Genomic DNA, 19,481 nt, shown 5'->3' on the forward strand with positions numbered 1-19,481 from the left:
GAAGAAAGTGTGTCTCAAAGATGATCTAAATTCTTCCTAACGGTCGATGTACGTGGAAAGCATCACTGCGTCTACGATGTCAGTGAATCAGGAAGACACCACTCCATTTAAACGGTCGGTGAATTAGGAAAACATCACTGCGTCTACTATGTCAGTGAATCAGGAAGACATCACTCCATTTAAACGGTCGGTGAATCAGGAAAACACCACTCCATTTAAACGGTCGGTGATTCAGGAAAACACCACTCCATTTAAACGGTCGGTGAATTAGGAAAACATCACTGCGTCTACAATGTCGGTGAATCAGGAAGACACCACTCTATTTCAATGGTTGGTGAATCAGGAAAGTACCACTCCATTTTTATTGTCAGTGAATCAGGAAAACACCTCTCCATTTACGCTGTCGCCGAATCGATTATTTTTGTTAATTCTTTTTTTTTTGAAATAAAAGCAACTGAGATGTTCTTCGAAAAACAACTAACGTCTTTATAAGTTGACTACATGCTGCGTAAATATATATAACGATTTAATATTTCAGGATTTGTTTGTACTTGCTCTAATGTTCCTAACTGTCCAGCAGAGTCAACCACCTAATTATGTAATAAATTATTCACATGAAATTTACTCGAGGAAAATTTAAAATGTGTCCATTTAAAAAATAACTAAGTACGGTAAAATACAATTGTCAACAGCTTATTAAGATGATAAATTAAGACATACTATTGGCACAAAGACTACCCATCTTTCTCGTTTTATGTGATTTACTGGTTGTCTTCTAGTTCGAAATGTTCGTTCTTAATATGATCTTCCGTCGTAATGATAGGGATGTACCTACAGGAGAAAATATGTTTAACAGTGCTATACAGTGCTCCTCTCTTATCGTGTCTTCTGTTGATTTTTGAATTTTACATCAATCGCTGGAGAATATTATATCATGATACTATCAGAAGCATGCTAGAATGTATATCCAACAGAGGGGGCCTTAACGTACCTCACATGAACTGCACGATGTTTCCAATAATACAACTGATTTGATTAATTGATGTAGTCTAACTGCAAAAATCTAAAAAAAAAATGTTAAAACTGAAGAATTTATCAATAGCGATGCATGAAATGTTATAAATACTGGAATGTTTATCAGAATATAACGTTTAATTTGTATCCATGTAACTCATTATATTCATGATGTTAAGATGTAATTCATAGATCTCAGCGATTCTAGCCAACATTCAAGATGAAGAGCCCTCATTTCTTTTTTCCCTATTGTAAGGAACTTTTGGTGTATCCACAAAACAAAATGATTTCATAACAACACCCTCGATTCTATATAACAACACCCTCGATTCAATATAACAACACCCTCGATTCAATATGGCTCCAAGGATTCCGTTTTCTTATCATATCCTTATATCAAACATGACATAATTGACGATCACACCTATTTTTTGTTTGAGATATTTTCCAAGAGTTTACACTCGCTGCTGTACAGGAAGAGCTGTTATATAAGTAGTCAAAACTAATAACTCAGCATTCATATTGGGAGTGCAAAGGTGGTTTGATACTCAATAACATATATTTTGACTCAAAATTTACCAAACAATAAAAATACTCGCTTTTATAGTTACAACGACACCAATTAATTTAACGTGTTAGATTTGTGACAACTTTCTGTATTGAATTTCATTTCGTGTTTAGGAGTATGATTTGGTGGAATAGCATCTTTCCATCAGAATAGTGTTTTGAAATGATTTTTTTAAAGGGACCGTTTGTATTGATCAATAAGATATTTCTCACATAGTTTAAACTTAGTTGATTCTCCTTCTGTCCTGCTGCATGAACTTGACATAGATATACCGATTGAGTTCGTTAACACCAACTGCACGGCTTTGTCCCATCATTTAGAGGAACGAAGGATAGTGACAGTGATACACCTCTCCGGGTAATATACAATCGGCATGTAACATGCAGCTGTATATTAGTTCACAACACTGGCATAATGTTCAAATTTTGATAAGTTTAGCTAGGTATTTCCGAAAAGAAAATTATTCAGTTATGGCTAAATTTGTAAATACAGTGCCTATCAATATTTGAACACTTAGCCAATGAGTCGTAGATATCACAGTATTTATGCGACAAAATACTACAAATCACGGTTTGGTCATCAATAATGATTTTTAAGTCATTAAACATACAATTAAAACAATTAAGGGACAAACAAGTCACAGCTGAAACTCCACCTTAGTAAAGGTAACAAAAGTTTATTGGCAAACACTGAAGGATGTCAAAAATTGGTGTGTATCTATGTATGAATATAATTATGTATGTGATAAAATGTATCGCATGAACGACCGATAAATGAAAATATGCTTACATGTTTCATTGATGCAATATTATGATACATTTCACGGAGATTCATCCCTCGTATTCTATTGCATCCATTAAAAATATTGAAGAGGGTTTTGCTCAGAACAATGCAGTAAGCATATACCCTGAATTATATATTTACAATAAAATACACTTCATATAGAAAGCTAGCACTTTACCATATACAATAATGTCTATTAGTGCTACATTAGGGATTTCTAAAAACTAGGTTAGTCACAATTTCATAAAAACGTATAACATGGACACCATGTCTCCAATAAGAACACAACAATGAGCATATATACCGCCATGACATCATCTGGCAAGACAAAAAGAATCACGTGGCTACCACAAGTCACGTGACATGGATTTTCAATTTTCAATTCATTGAGTAGACAAATGGAAACTATGTCAGTAATATCTGTACTGAAAATTGCAATGGAAGATAAAATCCCTGGCAAAAACGAGGGAAAGCTACATTTGCAGATGATAATTAAATGTTTTCCAAAAATGAAATAATGAAATATTTGAGCAAATTCTCATAACATTGGCAAGAAAACCTACACTCTGGTGGAAAATTAACAAAAGAGTTATACGGAAATTAGATAAATTGTAATATATGAAAGAAACTGAGATTACAAAACAAGGCTTTACTCAATGGCCACTAAAAGTAATCGATAAAAAAACCCAAAGAAATATAGTTCCAGAGAGTTAAAGCTAAACAAGTAGACTATAGGTATAACGTTTACATATACCCGTATTTAGTAGTGGTCTTTAGTGGAGGCTTATTGGCTGGGTGACATTGTTCTAATGTCATATTGTTTATGTCTAAATAAATTCAGGGGGAAAAATCATTATGATGTCACATTGACAATAAAATCAAATTACATGAATTGATTGCTTCAAAAAGACCGTGGAAATTGGATAAAAATGATAAAGTTGTATATGGCACAGCAATGGTGGGAGTAAATCTTCAACTGTCATGATAACACAATAGCTTGACGTAGACAGAACTAGATTGTAGACGAAGTAGCATTATATATTGATCAACTCCGCCGCTATTATGCTCTGAGATGTGTAACCATCCTGTCGACTCAAACAAAAAATAGCTATAAAAAGATGATCTTATTAAAACAAATAACAAAAATATCATAGAATATATCCGCGTATGAAAAGTTCAATTTAAAAATCTGGATGTAATAAGCACATGAGCTTTTTGTTCACTTTATATGTTTTGTCATGAAAAACGTTTATTAACAATCAAAATTGAACATTGTAAAAGTCAGCATATAAAGCAGACGCACCTCGTCTAGTAAATTCTTTGTCTATTTTGAAAAAACAACACAAGATGATTATGCTGAACCTATGAAGAGTATGTTCTCGGGCTCTGTTAGGTCACTGGACATTACAGGTTGTCGCTACCATACAGAAATATATATCTATTATATAATATCTTTATTCGAATTAAATACATTCTATCCGGCATTTATTCTCATCACAAATAGCACGACACATAAGAACAAAACTCTCGTATTACCCTTACAATACACGATCAAGCGCTCACGTGAAAACAAATAAGTAGGAGTAAATGCATTGGTACATGGCCGGTTTGTTTCAACCAGTGCTGGAATCGTACTATTTACACATTCCAGTTATCATGTGCATGACACCAGAGAGTAAGTCTTGTTTTATTTTGCATAAAAACTAAAATAAACGGGGCTGAGGTATGCATGTTTCCTAAGAGTTATCCATGCGTCTGTCCACATAACACGTGTAATCACACGCATTCATAACACATGTGTTCCCATACGACATATTTGTCATTAGACATCACGATGTTCGTTACACATAGGAAGAGATCACATGATTCGCTCCTCGTTTTTTCATTCGTCATCAACATACGCCAGTGTTTCACCGCCATTCAGGGAAACGTTCACATGGAAATGTTTTAGTGGATATATCACATCTCGTCACCATAGCTGATCTGTGGTGTGTGAGTGGTGGCCTACGTCTTGGAGGGACTGGCTGCCGCCGCCGTAACTACTGTGGTATTGGACTCGGGCCGCCCTCCTGGTACTCCAGGTGGATAGTAGTACGCGGGGGTATCTAAACATCAAAACAAACCAATGCAATAAAACTCTAAATAATACGTATCGACAGCTAGGCTACAAGGTCTGATATTCGACATGCGTCCAAATGCTGAACAAATTTTAGCACAAATCACATAAACTAGATTATTTTAATACGGACTGTGTTCATTTCGTGAATTGCCCGTTGCTGACTTTCAATTGAATTAGTCATCATTGACCTGTATTATAAATGTAATATTTATTACCTGGCAATAATAAGTTTTTCATATAAAAAAAATATAACAAAACAACTATAAAACTATTAAATTTTTTGTAAGAATAAAAATACTATTTGTAAATATTTTCTTTGAAGCTTTGTTCTAGAAATTGGAACAAACATAAGACAAAGAAATGCAAAGAAATATCTTACTGAGAATTCCTCCAGGTCCGTATCTCATTGTCCATGCCGGGTCCGTTGTGTAGTGTGTTCCTACTGCATTGTATTGTGTGTATGGCACGGCCGTGTTATAATAATCCCCGCCTGTAAACATCAAAAACAACAATGAAATATAATTACATGTCATCCGGCTAAAAAAGAAAATTACAAAAAATTTAAAAGAAACGTTTTTCATACCAGAAGGAGAAAATATAATTCAAATGTTCTCAAATGTAATTTCAAAATAAAATTAACAAATAAAAAACCTAAATTTCGAAATATAGAAAAATAAGTAAATACATCACTGGTTTTAGTAATGAGAATGGAATGCGAGTATAAATGTGATAACAAAAGTCAGTCATTGATTGATCGGGTCAGACAAACAAGAAAAATAAGTACAAGCAATTGAAAACGGCATATATTAAATGGGGATGAAATAATGACTTGTATGTTATATTTTCTTGTGTTTACCCTCAACTATAGGCCTATGTTTACATGATGTGTGTTTACCACCGTCATACCGATTGACAAACATCTTCATAATGTTATTGTGTGATTTATACAACCTAGCACGCGATGTTTCCTAAGACGGCGGACCAATTGTTCCTTGTAACGACTAAAAATACCTGTTATGCTATTTTAACATTTTTGTTTAAAATGAACCTTTAACCGTCTCAAATAACTCCAAAGTATTGATACCGCTCTGTAATACCGAGATGGCACTAAGCCAGATTGATGGACTCGATAGCAAGGCTTTGTAGCATTTCAATAGGTGTTTATGTGTTTTTCTCTGATTTAATTGTTATATACCAATAGAGAGGTAAAGAGCTTGAAAATCATCATATTACCATGCAAACAAAGCACCGAAAAGACTAAGCATCATAGTTCGTTAGCGAGAGTGAATCTGAAGATATACGATTTCGCTAAATCTCAGTATGTCATTTACTGTTTTTAAGAGCCAGGATATGATATATATTTCTATCTTTATATTTAGTGTTCACCACGTTAGGACAGGAACGCTGGTTGCTTTGCTATTTCAAAGTACTTAAAGCAAGTAACACTCTGCAAAACACTACATTTACTACATCATAAAATTACTGCTACTCTATTTTAATAAAAGACTACAACTGAAAATCTGCAGCTTGTAAATAGGACAATCTAAAGCTAATCTCTAAAACATCCAAAATTATTTTTAAGAAGCCAACGTATAAAATCGGGCATGCTGATCTTCAATGATAAAGCGCATGTCACGGCTTCGTCCTGTCATCGAACAACATTATTAATCTGGTAATACGCTATATCACGTATTCAATAAAAATATTTTTGTCGTATTATATAATGTAACTTGGCCATGGGAAATAAGAGCTGGATTTAACTGTTGGAGGCATTTGAAATTTTATCGAAGTGCATATGTTTTTTTAATACAAAATGTGAGTTATAAGGGTTCGATTAAAGAAACGGCACATATTGGTAGTGACGGCGGGTGAAAGCGAGTGGAATCTCTGCATTGGCTTACAAATGAAGCAATTAAACTCTAACAATTACTGATCAAAGATTACCGATACTCTGATCCGTTACTCTATTAAAACTCCTCCGAGGCCAATTATTCAGGGGACCTTTCAGACAAGATAGATTAAATTGAATATGGGAATAAGAGATCTGATTTCGATATCAACACAGTGGGCACGGCGCTGGCTGCTGTATCCCGTGTTATCCGATTCCCGGGAGGGGGACTTTTAGCAGATATATGGGGATTGTTCGCCCGACAACATATTGCAACTGTAATGTTTTGTTTGCGGAACAATATTGATTGTTTCTTCGGCACAATTATCACCAGACATGTTTCATCTTCGGGTTCATATTTCTGTCATTTCTATCACAGAATAATGATTTTATCAGACAAATAAAACATTATGAATCTGTTAATTTGCCCAGTCCGTCCGCCGCACAACCTCGCTCGTACTTGCTAAAGATAATAGCAGCCTACCCTACACAGTCGAGGCTATAATACGTTTTGATGATACTCCCAATTTGTTATCTACCTGTGGTTAGATTCTAACCGATCTCATTATCCCTCGGCCGCTTTATCGTCCAACTTTCACTTCCCCGTCAGGTTGGCATTTTATTCTCCTATTTTTCCGTATCTTTATGCTTTATACAGCCAACGTGTCATTATTCTTATCTCCATAAAATACACGACTTATAAAATAAACAGAAATATCACGACTGTATCTCCATTAAGGAAACAACAGATTAGCACCGCGTGCAATTAATGGTGTTCTTTGTCAAAAGAAAAATATCACTGATATGCATGGGACTTTATCAATTATGTGATATCTTTAATTTTTTTTTACTTACACTTACTTAATTACGGAATTAAAAAGTACTTGCATAATATTAAGTCGGTATAAAAAAGGAAATGTTGCTCGAATTATTTAAAACTATAAGTGCTCAATTCTCTTTTAAAAACATTATGAAAATTGTGGAATTTAATTGGTCTATGTGTCATCATTATTCATGATGGAATTTAATGCATGAGAAAATGTCATTTTAAATGATATTGGAAAGCTTCACTTTAAATTAATATCAAAAATCTACCGAAATGATGTTGTATTCAATTGATTCGCTTTTGGAATCTCTCATGTCAAATGCACACGCAAAAACATTGCTTTGAAACTGTTTTCATGCAAACTAGAATCTGTATCAGCTGTGCACATCGCTTGTCCTGGGAGACAGGCGAGGCCCGCTCTAAGTTGATCGTTTGCTACTCCTAGTGCCATTGTTTAGTAATGTTATTAACCCATCTCCATCATTACACTACCAGTGACAAATGCACTCTCGAGGCCATTAGCGGGATATGGGAGTCTTACTTCTATTAAGTGTATTGTTATGGAAAATCGACTGTGAACATCACTTTCATGTTCCAATCACTGTTGTCGTTTTATTCCAATATTAATACCCGGGTAATTTAGCTGATGAATTGTAGCAAAAACAAGCTAAATGTTAACAAGTTTGCGTGTCAAGAAGATCGCTATTGGCGGGCCCCAATTACTTCTCATCATAGTACATGTCCTATGTATACAATGCTAGCAAATACAAATGGATTTACGGATTCCTTTACGCTTACTCTCTACTAATCAATCAGTTCAATAAGGATAGTTTTGTATTTAATAGATCCTTGAAATGTATGCTTCCTATATATATGTACTGTCAAAATAAATAATGTTCAATTTAATAAATGTAAAACATATCTTTATATTATATAAAATTATCATATAATATGTTTGAAGAGTCGTTTTGAGTAAGAAAATGACTGTTCGAAGCATGCCATATAAACAGAAATAAAATAAATAATGATGGAGAACAAAACAGATGTGTATATAATCCAATTATCTCAGAAGGGTAATATATTTCTAGAAATGCTACTTCAAGCAAAAAACTTGCCCCATAATGTATCGATAAATGTCAATTATTTACTCATAAATTTCATTTAATATACCCAAATAGCGATACAAATAAACATTGCAATGGGCTATTGAGACCCGCACTCCAGGTCGACCTCGCTCTGACGGTAAGTGGTTCTGTAAAATTACGAAATATTGATGACAGGCGCAGTGAAACGAAACGCGTCGCTATAATAAGACAGCCATAAGACGATGGCCCTTTTTGTCTTGTGTTTGTTCCATAGCAAGCACATCATCAGCGACTTTAATTGTTTAATCTGTTCCGGGATGAACAGACCATGCGTGCAGTTCCACAACATCGGTATGATTGATGAAAGAATTTCTTATTCCGTTTGAAAGGACTGAGTTGACAATACAACCAAATTATAAGCCCACTGAACATGTCTTGGAACCACTGAATTGGAAAATATAATTTTGTCCGCGTACATAAAGAGAAATTAAATTTTCCTCGAATAGCAAGCATCGTTCTTTCTTAATGATCCGAAATATAATGGGATGCCACTATAGACACTTAATTGTATCCTTCGGAAATTGCACCAAGAGCAGTTGTTAGAACAAGTTTATAGAACACCAAGTAAACAATGAAGCAAATAGGAAGGATTTTATCAACATAATGAAATGAAAATGAAAAGCAAACTTGAGAACAAGGTGAACCTATACATTAATGTTTTTTTCTCCTCAAATTAATGCGTTTCTGTATCAAGGCTGAAAGTAGCAGTAAGAAATATTATGCAGCAAGAAAAAAACAAATAAAAACCAACTAAAATTCATCTTTTCATGTTATAAATACTGTATGATTTAGCGAAATCATTTACATAGTAGAGATGGGAAGGAAAGTTGTTTTTGACAGGTATATGAGAGGGATATGATAGGCATGGCCACAAACCTAACTTACTCAGTCCCTTATCACGAAATGCACGTGTCCACCATTCTTTTACGAACTCCCTAATCTACAATCCGACAGCAATAGGCGTCTAGTGTTCAGGAACACCAGTTTTCATTCGATTCAAATTTGTACATTTGTCACTATGGCAAGATAAATGGGAAATCTCAAAATACCGCATGAATTTTTGTGATGTTTGCTTTAGAAAAACCATGAAAAAAAATCAAATCGACTTAATTCATTCTGAAACTAAACATAAAATTCTTTTGTTAGAAATTACATATATTTCCCATTTAAAACAAATACCTTTCCTTTTACAAAACCAGCACCAGCGATATATTTCCTTTAATTTCGGATAGTTAAAACGAAGTTCACAACATTTTATATAACTTACTGGGCGCAGTGCCGGTTGTGTAATTGCCTCCCGATATTACAATAGGAGGTACGACCGTCCCCACCACGGGTTGACTTGGATATGTTGCATGCGTTGTAGAATTAAAACTGTTAGCTTGACCTAGACAAAAAGTAAAAGATCTTTAAAATCTCTCAAATATTAAACAAATGGCAAATTTCTAACAAGACATTCTGCATCTTTTTCAGACACTGGACGTCCTCTATCGACTCTTATAATAAACATAATGTCAACCAATTTTGTTTGAAGCCATGCTGGAATAATGCCGTCGTGTGCAAGAGGTCGCTACACGCAACTTAGGACACAAGATAAGCGAGTGAGGTTGTGAAGGCACCTGAGGCTTGGGATAAGTCAGGTCAGTGAAGTTGTAAAGAAGCGTAAGATGAGGGAGACATGCAGAATGTAATATTTGTTAATATAGAACATGCGGAGAAGGATAGTTGTAGCGTGCCCCAGTGATAACGATGTGATCGCTGGTAGAGGAAGCGGCTAAATTGACAGGATATTGGCTCGGGTCTCTAGAATCAGCCATCAAAGAACAGCAAGGAAATGAGCGGTGTGTCAGCATTTCGTTTCAATCAAATGTTCTTGGGGTTTTAACTCCATATCAAAACATGTCGTTAGCATTTCACACCATTTCGCACAATGTAGATAAGGAATCGGATCAAAACGAACGATATGTAGCATGGAAATTTGGAATAATGCTATAATTTTCCTAACAATACCTGCCCGAGTTGAATATTTCTTGTTTGAATTGCTAGAGCGCAAATTTACCACAGGTAAAGCGACACTGACAGAGTTTGAGTAGCGCTCGAAGTGAAACGAGTGCCAGTTTATCAGGATTTAAATAGCATTGTTCAACAAAAGGTTTTGGTCCAGATTTTCTCCACAATGAATAATGTTTCGTTAATACAAAAATGAGAAATAGTGATCTAATAAACGTCTGATATTCTAAAAATTGTTGAAAGAATTTTACGATCACTAATAAGCTGTCACTGGGTGCTTCTCTGTATGTCTCGACACAGTCTGAACAAAATATTAGGTTTCCTCCAACAAAGACTACCATTAAATTAGACTGGTCTTAATTTATAGTACAGCACCTAACAATCGACAACCCCCTCGAACAGACTGTCCTGAGGAACAGGTCTGTAAATGTAACAATATACCGGCTTTCCCCTCTCTAGTTGTGCACTTTTTCACCGGTTACAGCTATTCGCTGATAGAAAGTAATAAGAGAAGTGAATTCATAATCCTCATTGGCAGCCAACTATAACAAATTAGCACACACAGAGGGAGCTCTGTTCCATGTGCGTTTTTTTGTGTTGGGAGTCGTATGAGTACAATATAATGCTATCTAATATAAATGATTATAACGTAATAGCGGATTAGGTATATTAACGTTTAAATAAATGTATGGCCGGTTAGCAATGGTATCCATAAAATTATATAATGAGGATTATATATGTATATATATTTCTAAATATCAGTACCGACAAAGCTGAAATATCTGATATACGAAGGTTACACAACAAAACTCAAACCAGCCAAAAACATAAATCGATCACAACAAAATATTTAAATTATAAAAAAATAGAGTACAGGAAATACTGATAAAATTAAATCACAATGAAAGTGATATTATATTCCTCGATGTAAAGCGTATTCTAGAGCAAGAGGAGTGGTTGCAACTAAAAACTAAAGCACACTAAAAGTATTAAATTTCTAAACATGAACCGAAATATTTTAATACTACAAAATTTGGAAACTAAAACCTCAAACTTTCATACACAACTGTAGTAGCTGTTATTCAATAGTGGAGTCTGTCAAAATGGACACTTTAGGATGAAATGAATGTATGATAAGCGAAGCGTGATATAAGAGCTGCTGAACCCTCGGCAATACCCATATATAGTGACCAGTGGTTCATTTATTTATGCGAATCCCTCGGACAAAACCAGAATATATATTATCAATAGTCACTTGGTGAACTTCTCGCTTTACCCCCACATTTTTTTTCCAAAATCAAATACTAATAAACGATTCGTTCATGGTCGACTGACAAACCATCTCCGACTTTAGACACATGAGCAATACAACTCTGAGGGGTGTGTGTAAATACAGTATTAGGACCGTTTTATTGTTACAAATAAAGTCCAGTGAAATATCGAGATGAGGACAGATGCTAGAAGTGGGTGCTGTTGTTAATTAGGGAATGACCGAGGGATAAGCAACTCAGCTACATCGGATTCAATGCAAAAATTGAAGACATGCTTACTTGTAAACTGCCCCGTAAATGACGGCAACGGAGTATGGTAGGGCTGAGTGAGGGTGGGCTGTACGGGTTTAAGCTCTGTCAGGTTGCTTCCACCTGCTTGGGAGGGGGTTCCAGGCTTAGGGGAGGGCGTTTTTGTGTTATTATTATTGTTGTTTGTAGCTGTGATATTTGTAGTTATATTGTTGTTTGTAGTGTTTGTGTTATTATTGGAGGGAGTTGTATTGTTTCTGTTGCTTGCTGAAAAAGGGGAAACAAAATTCATGCTAGGTATTGCACAATGCACAACAATTACATGACATAACACATTCAAATGAATACATTTATGTATATATGGTCAACATAACTGATACAAAAGCAACATATTATTAAAACAAACTGTAAACGCGGGACAGACGTACTGTTACAATTACTAGTTTAAAGACTACACACTTTTCGTTTGTGGCAATTTTTCTTTCATATTTCAATCAATTTCGAAAACTATGGAACAAAAATCAAAACTACTGAAAAGCAATTAATAAAGAGTCGTAAAACAAACCATACAGTTATATAATTTTCATAAAAGGTGATATTAATGCTACCGTGAATTTTTTCCATATATTATCTTTAAATTTTCACAATGCTCAGTATCTCTATCAGACCTAATCCTCCTTAACATCAAACCATCAGAGAGCCTTTTGTTACTTTTCCCTAGCGTTAGAATGACGTCATTTACCGCATGTCCTTATCAAACATCTTACACAAACTACTATCAATATTAGAGCCCGAATAAGGCACTTCCCCATTGTACGCTGAAGCAGATAATTCACAACAAATTCTGAGATTTGAACATCCGTCCCCTAAGGTTCCCCGGATAGTGAGACTATCGTGATTGCATTTTACGACGCAACGAGTTGTGTCAAATCTGAACAGATATCAAAATCAAAGAAGTTCTGGAAAACCTATTACCTCCACTTCAGTAGTCCATCACAAACTTTATCATTAGCTTCAAGTCATGTCAGTTGTATCTGTGAAAAATTACCCAACACCCGTCCACAAAGTATCAGAGAAGGAAAAACAACTGATCTGATCTACCTAGCTGTTTAACATCTCTGTAGTGATTAATCATGATTAATGAAACAATGAGTGTAGTAACACAAATACCATACTTTGGAAGAAAGTTTGAAAGGGAATCTTCATCTAGAATGAGTAAAATATCCGTATTCTGTTTTAAGATGGGGTTTTTTCTCTATAATTTAACACCCTGCAGCCTACTGTTTCGTCTTAAAGATAACAGTATCCCGATAATATCTAGCACTGGCAGAGAAGAACAAGATGTTTCTTAGGAGGGAATAACGCTGCATACCTTCAGCAAACTCTCCCGGAGGAATGTGCTCGCTCGTAATTCGACCATCCGCTGTCACAGTAACTATGACTGGCCTCATAGACTGTGCATTAACGGTTATAGGCGTGGTAATGGGTTGACCTCAAAATCAAAATAAAAGCGACTCGTAAACTAAAATTGTCAAACATACTGTGTAGAAAATAATAATTCGCAAATAAAAAGACATGGGGGTATATATATATAATACAGGATAGGTAGCAAATTTTTGCATTAATAAAATAAATTGTACTTTACAAAATTCTTATTTCCGTAAAATATCTACGAAAAGCAGGGACTGCAAATTAATACTGGACTGATATTTAAAATAACACAAGAACAAAAAAGTGCCAAAAATATACAAAGACTGCAAATAATACATAAAAAAAACCCAACAAATACATGCAATTAAGTTAGTCTGGTGTCACACACGCACACATACATATATATATATATGTATATACTATGCAAACTAATTATATACTACTACAGAAAGTACACTAACCTATAGATGGAGTATAATTGGCTGTTGGGTTTTGAGATTCCGAGTTAGTCACAGTCCCTGCCATGGCGGTGGTGGGCATGGTATATTCCACTGTTTTAATCGCATTTGTTGACGTAGATGCGGTTAAGAACTGAGTATTATAAGTTGGGGGGTGACCCCCTGGGGTGTAGATTTGTGCCCCATTTGGTAAAATCACTGTTTGATGTTCTTGTGGTGCTCCATTTTCAGTGCGGGATAATTTTGGTGGACGGGCCGCATACCACATCTAAAAGTGAGGGGAAATATTAAGAGTTTTCATAGTTTTTCTTCCGAAACACTAAATCAAAATAGCAACAAATGATATGTGAAAATTCACACAATTCAACTGAATGATTTTATACAAATACGAGGTACAAAGATTGTTTTTGGGAAGATACAATGAAGTTGTACAAACGTTGATATTGTCAGTTTTTACTAAAACATTACCACTAATTCGGTATATAAACAACCACAATATTTATTTCTTCAATTACATCATAATACAATGATTCAGTAACAAAAAAACATAATAACATAATTGTAACATAATAAAAATGCTTTCAATTAGAATAATAAATGACACAAATATTTCTAATAACAACCGAATATCACAATACTTACATCTACATTTGTAACGTTGTTGTTATTGCCTAATGGCTCTGTTTTTACTTCCGGTTCATGCCCGTTTGTAACTGAAAAACGAAGCGCACACCCGTATAAGTTATATCACACTTTTGAAATTAACCATTTATTTAATTGGACTACAGTTTGTGTACATTGTCATTTGAACTTAAAATATACCATATGTATGAAGTATTTTAAACAGGTTACCGACAGAACGTGTTACTTGCTTGCTTTTCTAAATCGTCTTCATGATAAAATGTTGACCGTCAAAATAGATCAAATAATAACACTTTTGAAATGCAGTGTTTCATATGTTCGAAATGGTATTTTGGTAAAATTATTTTGAATGCTTTGGGTCTTTGGCCATGGCCCAATCTAATGACTAAAGATTCCAGTGAACCATTCCTCAATTACTATTAATTTCCTCCTCCGATCGTGTTCCGTACTACTTAACTTCTAAAGCATCGGCGCATTATAATAGAAAATCGGCCGAAACATCCTGAATTCTGCCAGGCTGGTAATACACGCCAGTTTGCCGGATGCCAATTCAATGCAAGTAGCATTAAGTTAGTGACACATTCAAGAGGTGTCTCTTTTTAACGAGAAGACAACGAGACAGAAATCTGATTTACTGTGCAAAAAAGCACCTCCAATAAAGTCGTAATGAACTTAGTCTGATGGCACTGGTTTATTCCAACAATCTGATTCTCACCAATAAGTGGCATCTACACAGTGGTTATTTGTAATCCCTATTGATAATAATAGAGTTATCTTTGATTGAATTACACGATATCGGACGTGGACCAATTCATGACCACATTTACATGCCAGATAGGGTGTAAAGAAGCTGCCCACTCTCTCACGCACACAAGGGGCTAAGTGGATACAACTACAACGAGTCCAGAAGGCAAGAGGCTGTACCTCGAACGCGCCTCAAACTCATGTATAAACTTTATGGTAAGGAAGCGTCTGTCAAGAAATTTTGTAATTTCAGTGTGATGAAATGTTTAAATTAGCAAATATTTTGAGCAGAAAGAGATAATGCGACATGGAAATTTATGTATCCAGCAATTAATAACTGAAGTATTTTAATGGTAGCCGAATATACATTACAGTCCCCGAAGTCATCGTCACCGTGTACATTAATAGTCCCCTACGTCATAACAGCCAGACAATTTCTCTCATGATTGTCTATCAGGTAAAATGAATATGCTGATGGACAAACAGTTCATACTGCAATTTGTGTTTGACTACTTTAAGATAAGGTCGGTTTGTTTCAGACTACCTAAACAGTGTCTGACGCTGCAGCAGTTAGGAGGCACTTTAATTGCTGCTGCCATACTCGGGAACTAGGATCATTTAATCAATCGATTGGCTGTTACCGCCCTGAGGCTACACGTGCGACAGGTAACCCGTACCATCCTACTTATCTCATCGATTTATTCAGCCCGCTAATTATTATCAGTCGAGGTGTCCTTAACTGTAAATGGACTCATCATATTGGCCACAGTCATGTTACTGATAGCAAAGCCACACGATCAGAGTTTACTTATTGCCGCTAATGCTAATACACACCGCCGCTTACTCATACGTTATAGATACTACGGTAAAAATATGCACATTTTTACAATTTGGATATTACTGTACAAAAACAACCTTACCTATTACGGTACATGTCATATAAACATAATGTATGTGGCAAATGTGTGGATATAAATAACATTAGCAAATATTAATGTTTTTAATCATACCCAAATATAAAGTAAATACAGAATAATTTTATGATTTTAATACCTATTGTATATGGCTACAAATGAGAGCAGATAAGATGAGTGAAACGCAATGCGCTAACGCACTATTAAGATAAGATGCATATATTACACAACATGAATTCACCAGTACATCAGCCCTCCCATACAACGGAACCTAAACCCACATGTAATTTCTTTGCTGTTTTATGAACCATACAGGGGCATTAAATAATGTATTCAGAAAATAATCGGGAAAATACTTCCAACTCGGGTTAAGACTAAAATGTCTGAATAATGACTCGATAAGGAAATAAAATGACGCCTGATTTATAAACTGACATATTGATTTTGAACCCTTCCAACCGTTTACAAATTAACATTGGCCACGAGCATCACTTACACATGTTTACTATTGATTATCTATTGATTGGGCGAGGTTAGTGTCAGCTAGCCCTTCCTATAAACTTTATTGCATTTAGCCAGACAGGCGTATCATGTAGTTTTTCAAACCTTCGTCGAATCAACTACAGATTTATTATCAAATATATCTTCTTTTTTTGCAGGATGTTCACATTGGCCAGGAAAATATGCTTATCCAGATTTATAAACACACAAGATAATTAAGTATTACTTACATCCTAATAAAGGTAAGAAAATGGGGTTTTAGCATTTTGAGTTATGACTTGTCAGAGCCAACAAAGTTTTGAATAACCTGATAGCCATCAACGATCCACGTGTGTATGAAAAAAATAGTCAATAAATTCCACTATACTAAGAAATTGCCGTGCGGTGAATATTCTTAATGAATTGTATCATTTTAAATGTCATCTTGTAAAGGTATGAGGGAATTGAATAAAACAACCACACCGGAAGGGCTTAGCCAAGACATATTTTTCTCCCAAAGATAACATTTACAGACTACCATTGTGAACAGGCTTTTGATGATTAATTTTATAAGTTCTGTGACAATAACAATGGCTCTTGAGCTCAAAAAAGCGGACACCAAGCCAGCTGATCTCTATACAGTCGAGTATTGTATTGTTTTGGCACGGCTTTGCGTTATTTTTCATTCCCAGTCCAGATATAAGATAATACGTAACCGAATAGCGTGATGGACAAAGTCTGTTTTCGTGCGACATTCTTTCAACATTTGGGACTCCGATAAACCAAGCTATCTCCCGGGTGGTGTTTCGAGATATACACAAACTAATCTGTACCATCTATCCGTTTTGTGTCAGTCCACGCATTGATAAAATCTCCACCCATTCTGAAGTTGTTTTAAACGTATAAAGCAAGGCACCGTTCCGTAATGGATTTTCCCAAGTGTTTGGTAGTTACTGTATAAACGTTTTCTACTTGGGTCAGTGCTAATTAGTAATTATATGCAGTTCTACTATGAATATATGACAGTTTGGGGTAAAATCTACTCTAAACTTCGTCATCGTTCTTAATAGTCCCCACACATTAATGGTTCATAATAGCTGGTTTTGTGTTAAAAGGCTAAGTCTGGAGTGTATTATACCTATATACGTCCTTACTGTGACGAGTGAGAGAAATGGATGAGTGAGGCTAGAAGGCAATGGTCTATTTCTAGATGTGAAATCAACACTATATACAGGTGTACGTTAGTTCCGCTTCTATGACTGTCCTTAAACGATTATTTAGTTCTAGTAGTATTTACACTGTTACTAATGAAATTAACGACGATTTCTACAATTATACATGGGTGATAAAATCGAAGTTATTCAAAGTATTTCAACATTTTTTTTATAAAAGAAAATATGATTAGAACCATACTTAAGTGACATGGAAAATGTACTTAGAACATTCTTAAAGATTAAAATATCATCATTTTCAAATTAATTAAATCTCCCCCTAAGAACTGGATATATATATTTGGTAGTATTCCAGGTTTATAAACACACCCTGGAGCGTCCAAATTAATTGCCCCACGCGAAGCACCTCCGATATCGTCAGGTGTTAGTCATAAGTAGCCGACAGTCGACTCTACTTAGGTTTGCTCTCTAACTCAATGAATGCAAACAGAAATTCCAAGAAACGATATTATTTCTGTTTTTGTCAAAACGTGTTAATGACATTTTGTTAAGACTATTGAGAATTTCAGCAATTATTGTCTGGTGATATTTCGTCCCTGTTTTCTTTACAAGTATTCTTCTAAGTAAACTATTCTTTTCATATAAAAGTTTTCGTTGATTTAAAGAATTCTACTCAGGTAATTTCTAATCAATTTGTACCACGCTTGCTTCTAAGCAATAGACAGTCAATAAATATATAAAATGTATTCCTTACCTGGTTGGTCTTCTCGTTTTCTTTTTACGCTGGAAGGATCAGCCATACTTTGAGCGTTTTGATTTGGAATGCCCAGTATCCCACTTATGGAATAAGTTCCCGTCCTCTGTAGAGAATCGGCATTTGGGGAGGAGGTATGTGACAGAGGGGGACTCGAGGCATCGTTGGACGGGCTGGGGGAACCAAGTTTTGCCTGGTCTGCCATTCGGTTACGTACAATTCTGAAAATATGATAAAAAAATTGTGATGAAGATAAATATTAACTTATGTTCTGATGTTGCTGGTAGTTATAATTTTAATATTTCCTTTTAGCTCCAAAATTCAATACATCATCTTTAAAAATGAATAATGGTTTTGTGACACGTTGAATCAATATTATACCATTTTTTGTAGAGTCGTATTTGCATGTGTGTTTTGTACGTTCTAAGTACAAGACAGTGCTGACCATAATTACACTATGGCGAGACAATATCTGTGAAAGTCATACATCATCAAAACGGCCTCGGATCAAAATGGAGCACAGCCATGCATTTCCCAAAGCATAAACAACAGCACATCGCCGTTGTCAGCAGGACATCTTTGAAAACTCTATCGGTTTACTTTTTCGTTTTGCCGAATTGACATGTATCATTGCAAACTGGTAGCTAGTTTCGGTAAATTACCGACCGCCAATTGCCTTGCCGTTCTACTTCTAACGCCTGTGGTCTGTCGCACCGAGGAGGGCATGCTGGCTTTCTCAAGACTCCCTACAAGTATCCTACGCCAGGAATGCTCTTAATGAGATGATTTACAACTACACAAGAGACTCCGGTGTTTACGTAATGGTCATCTATGGGGCTGGTACACCTTTACCATCACAAAGCATAGGAAGTCGGATCAGATCAGATAATTTGCTATACGAATGAACTTATCCGATGCTTCTTTACTTAGTTTGGTGCCTTTTACAATGACAGTTGAAAGAAATGATTAGTTTTTAAAACGTTTATGTACAAAGCATGCGTTTGTTGTTTGTA

General features: G+C 35.3%; 1 protein-coding gene across 11 annotated transcripts in view; it reads right to left on the minus strand.

Annotated features, from left to right (window-relative positions):
- Positions 1-2,223: 2,223 nt before the first annotated feature.
- Positions 2,224-19,481, minus strand: part of LOC110451450 (paired box protein Pax-5-like) — an 83,262-nt gene continuing 66,004 nt past the window's right edge. For 7 of the 11 annotated variants that reach the window (XM_021499475.1, XM_021499470.1, XM_021499471.1 and 4 more), the window contains 8 exons: positions 18,469-18,689; positions 14,405-14,475; positions 13,766-14,030; positions 13,246-13,365; positions 11,904-12,140; positions 9,611-9,730; positions 4,864-4,974; positions 2,224-4,470 (listed from right to left, as the gene is read on the minus strand). In XM_021499475.1, coding sequence (XP_021355150.1) covers positions 4,370-4,470; positions 4,864-4,974; positions 9,611-9,730; positions 11,904-12,140; positions 13,246-13,365; positions 13,766-14,030; positions 14,405-14,475; positions 18,469-18,689 — 1,246 coding nt within the window. In that variant the 3' untranslated portion in view covers positions 2,224-4,369. The remainder of the gene's footprint in view (positions 4,471-4,863; positions 4,975-9,610; positions 9,731-11,903; positions 12,141-13,245; positions 13,366-13,765; positions 14,031-14,404; positions 14,476-18,468; positions 18,690-19,481) is intronic. The other 4 variants (XM_021499469.1, XM_021499476.1, XM_021499468.1 and 1 more) reach the window with 4 other exon arrangements.

The sequence above is a fragment of the Mizuhopecten yessoensis genome, unplaced genomic scaffold, assembly GCF_002113885.1.
Source record: "Mizuhopecten yessoensis strain PY_sf001 unplaced genomic scaffold, ASM211388v2 scaffold6029, whole genome shotgun sequence".
Classification (NCBI taxonomy): Eukaryota; Metazoa; Mollusca; class Bivalvia; order Pectinida; family Pectinidae; genus Mizuhopecten; species Mizuhopecten yessoensis.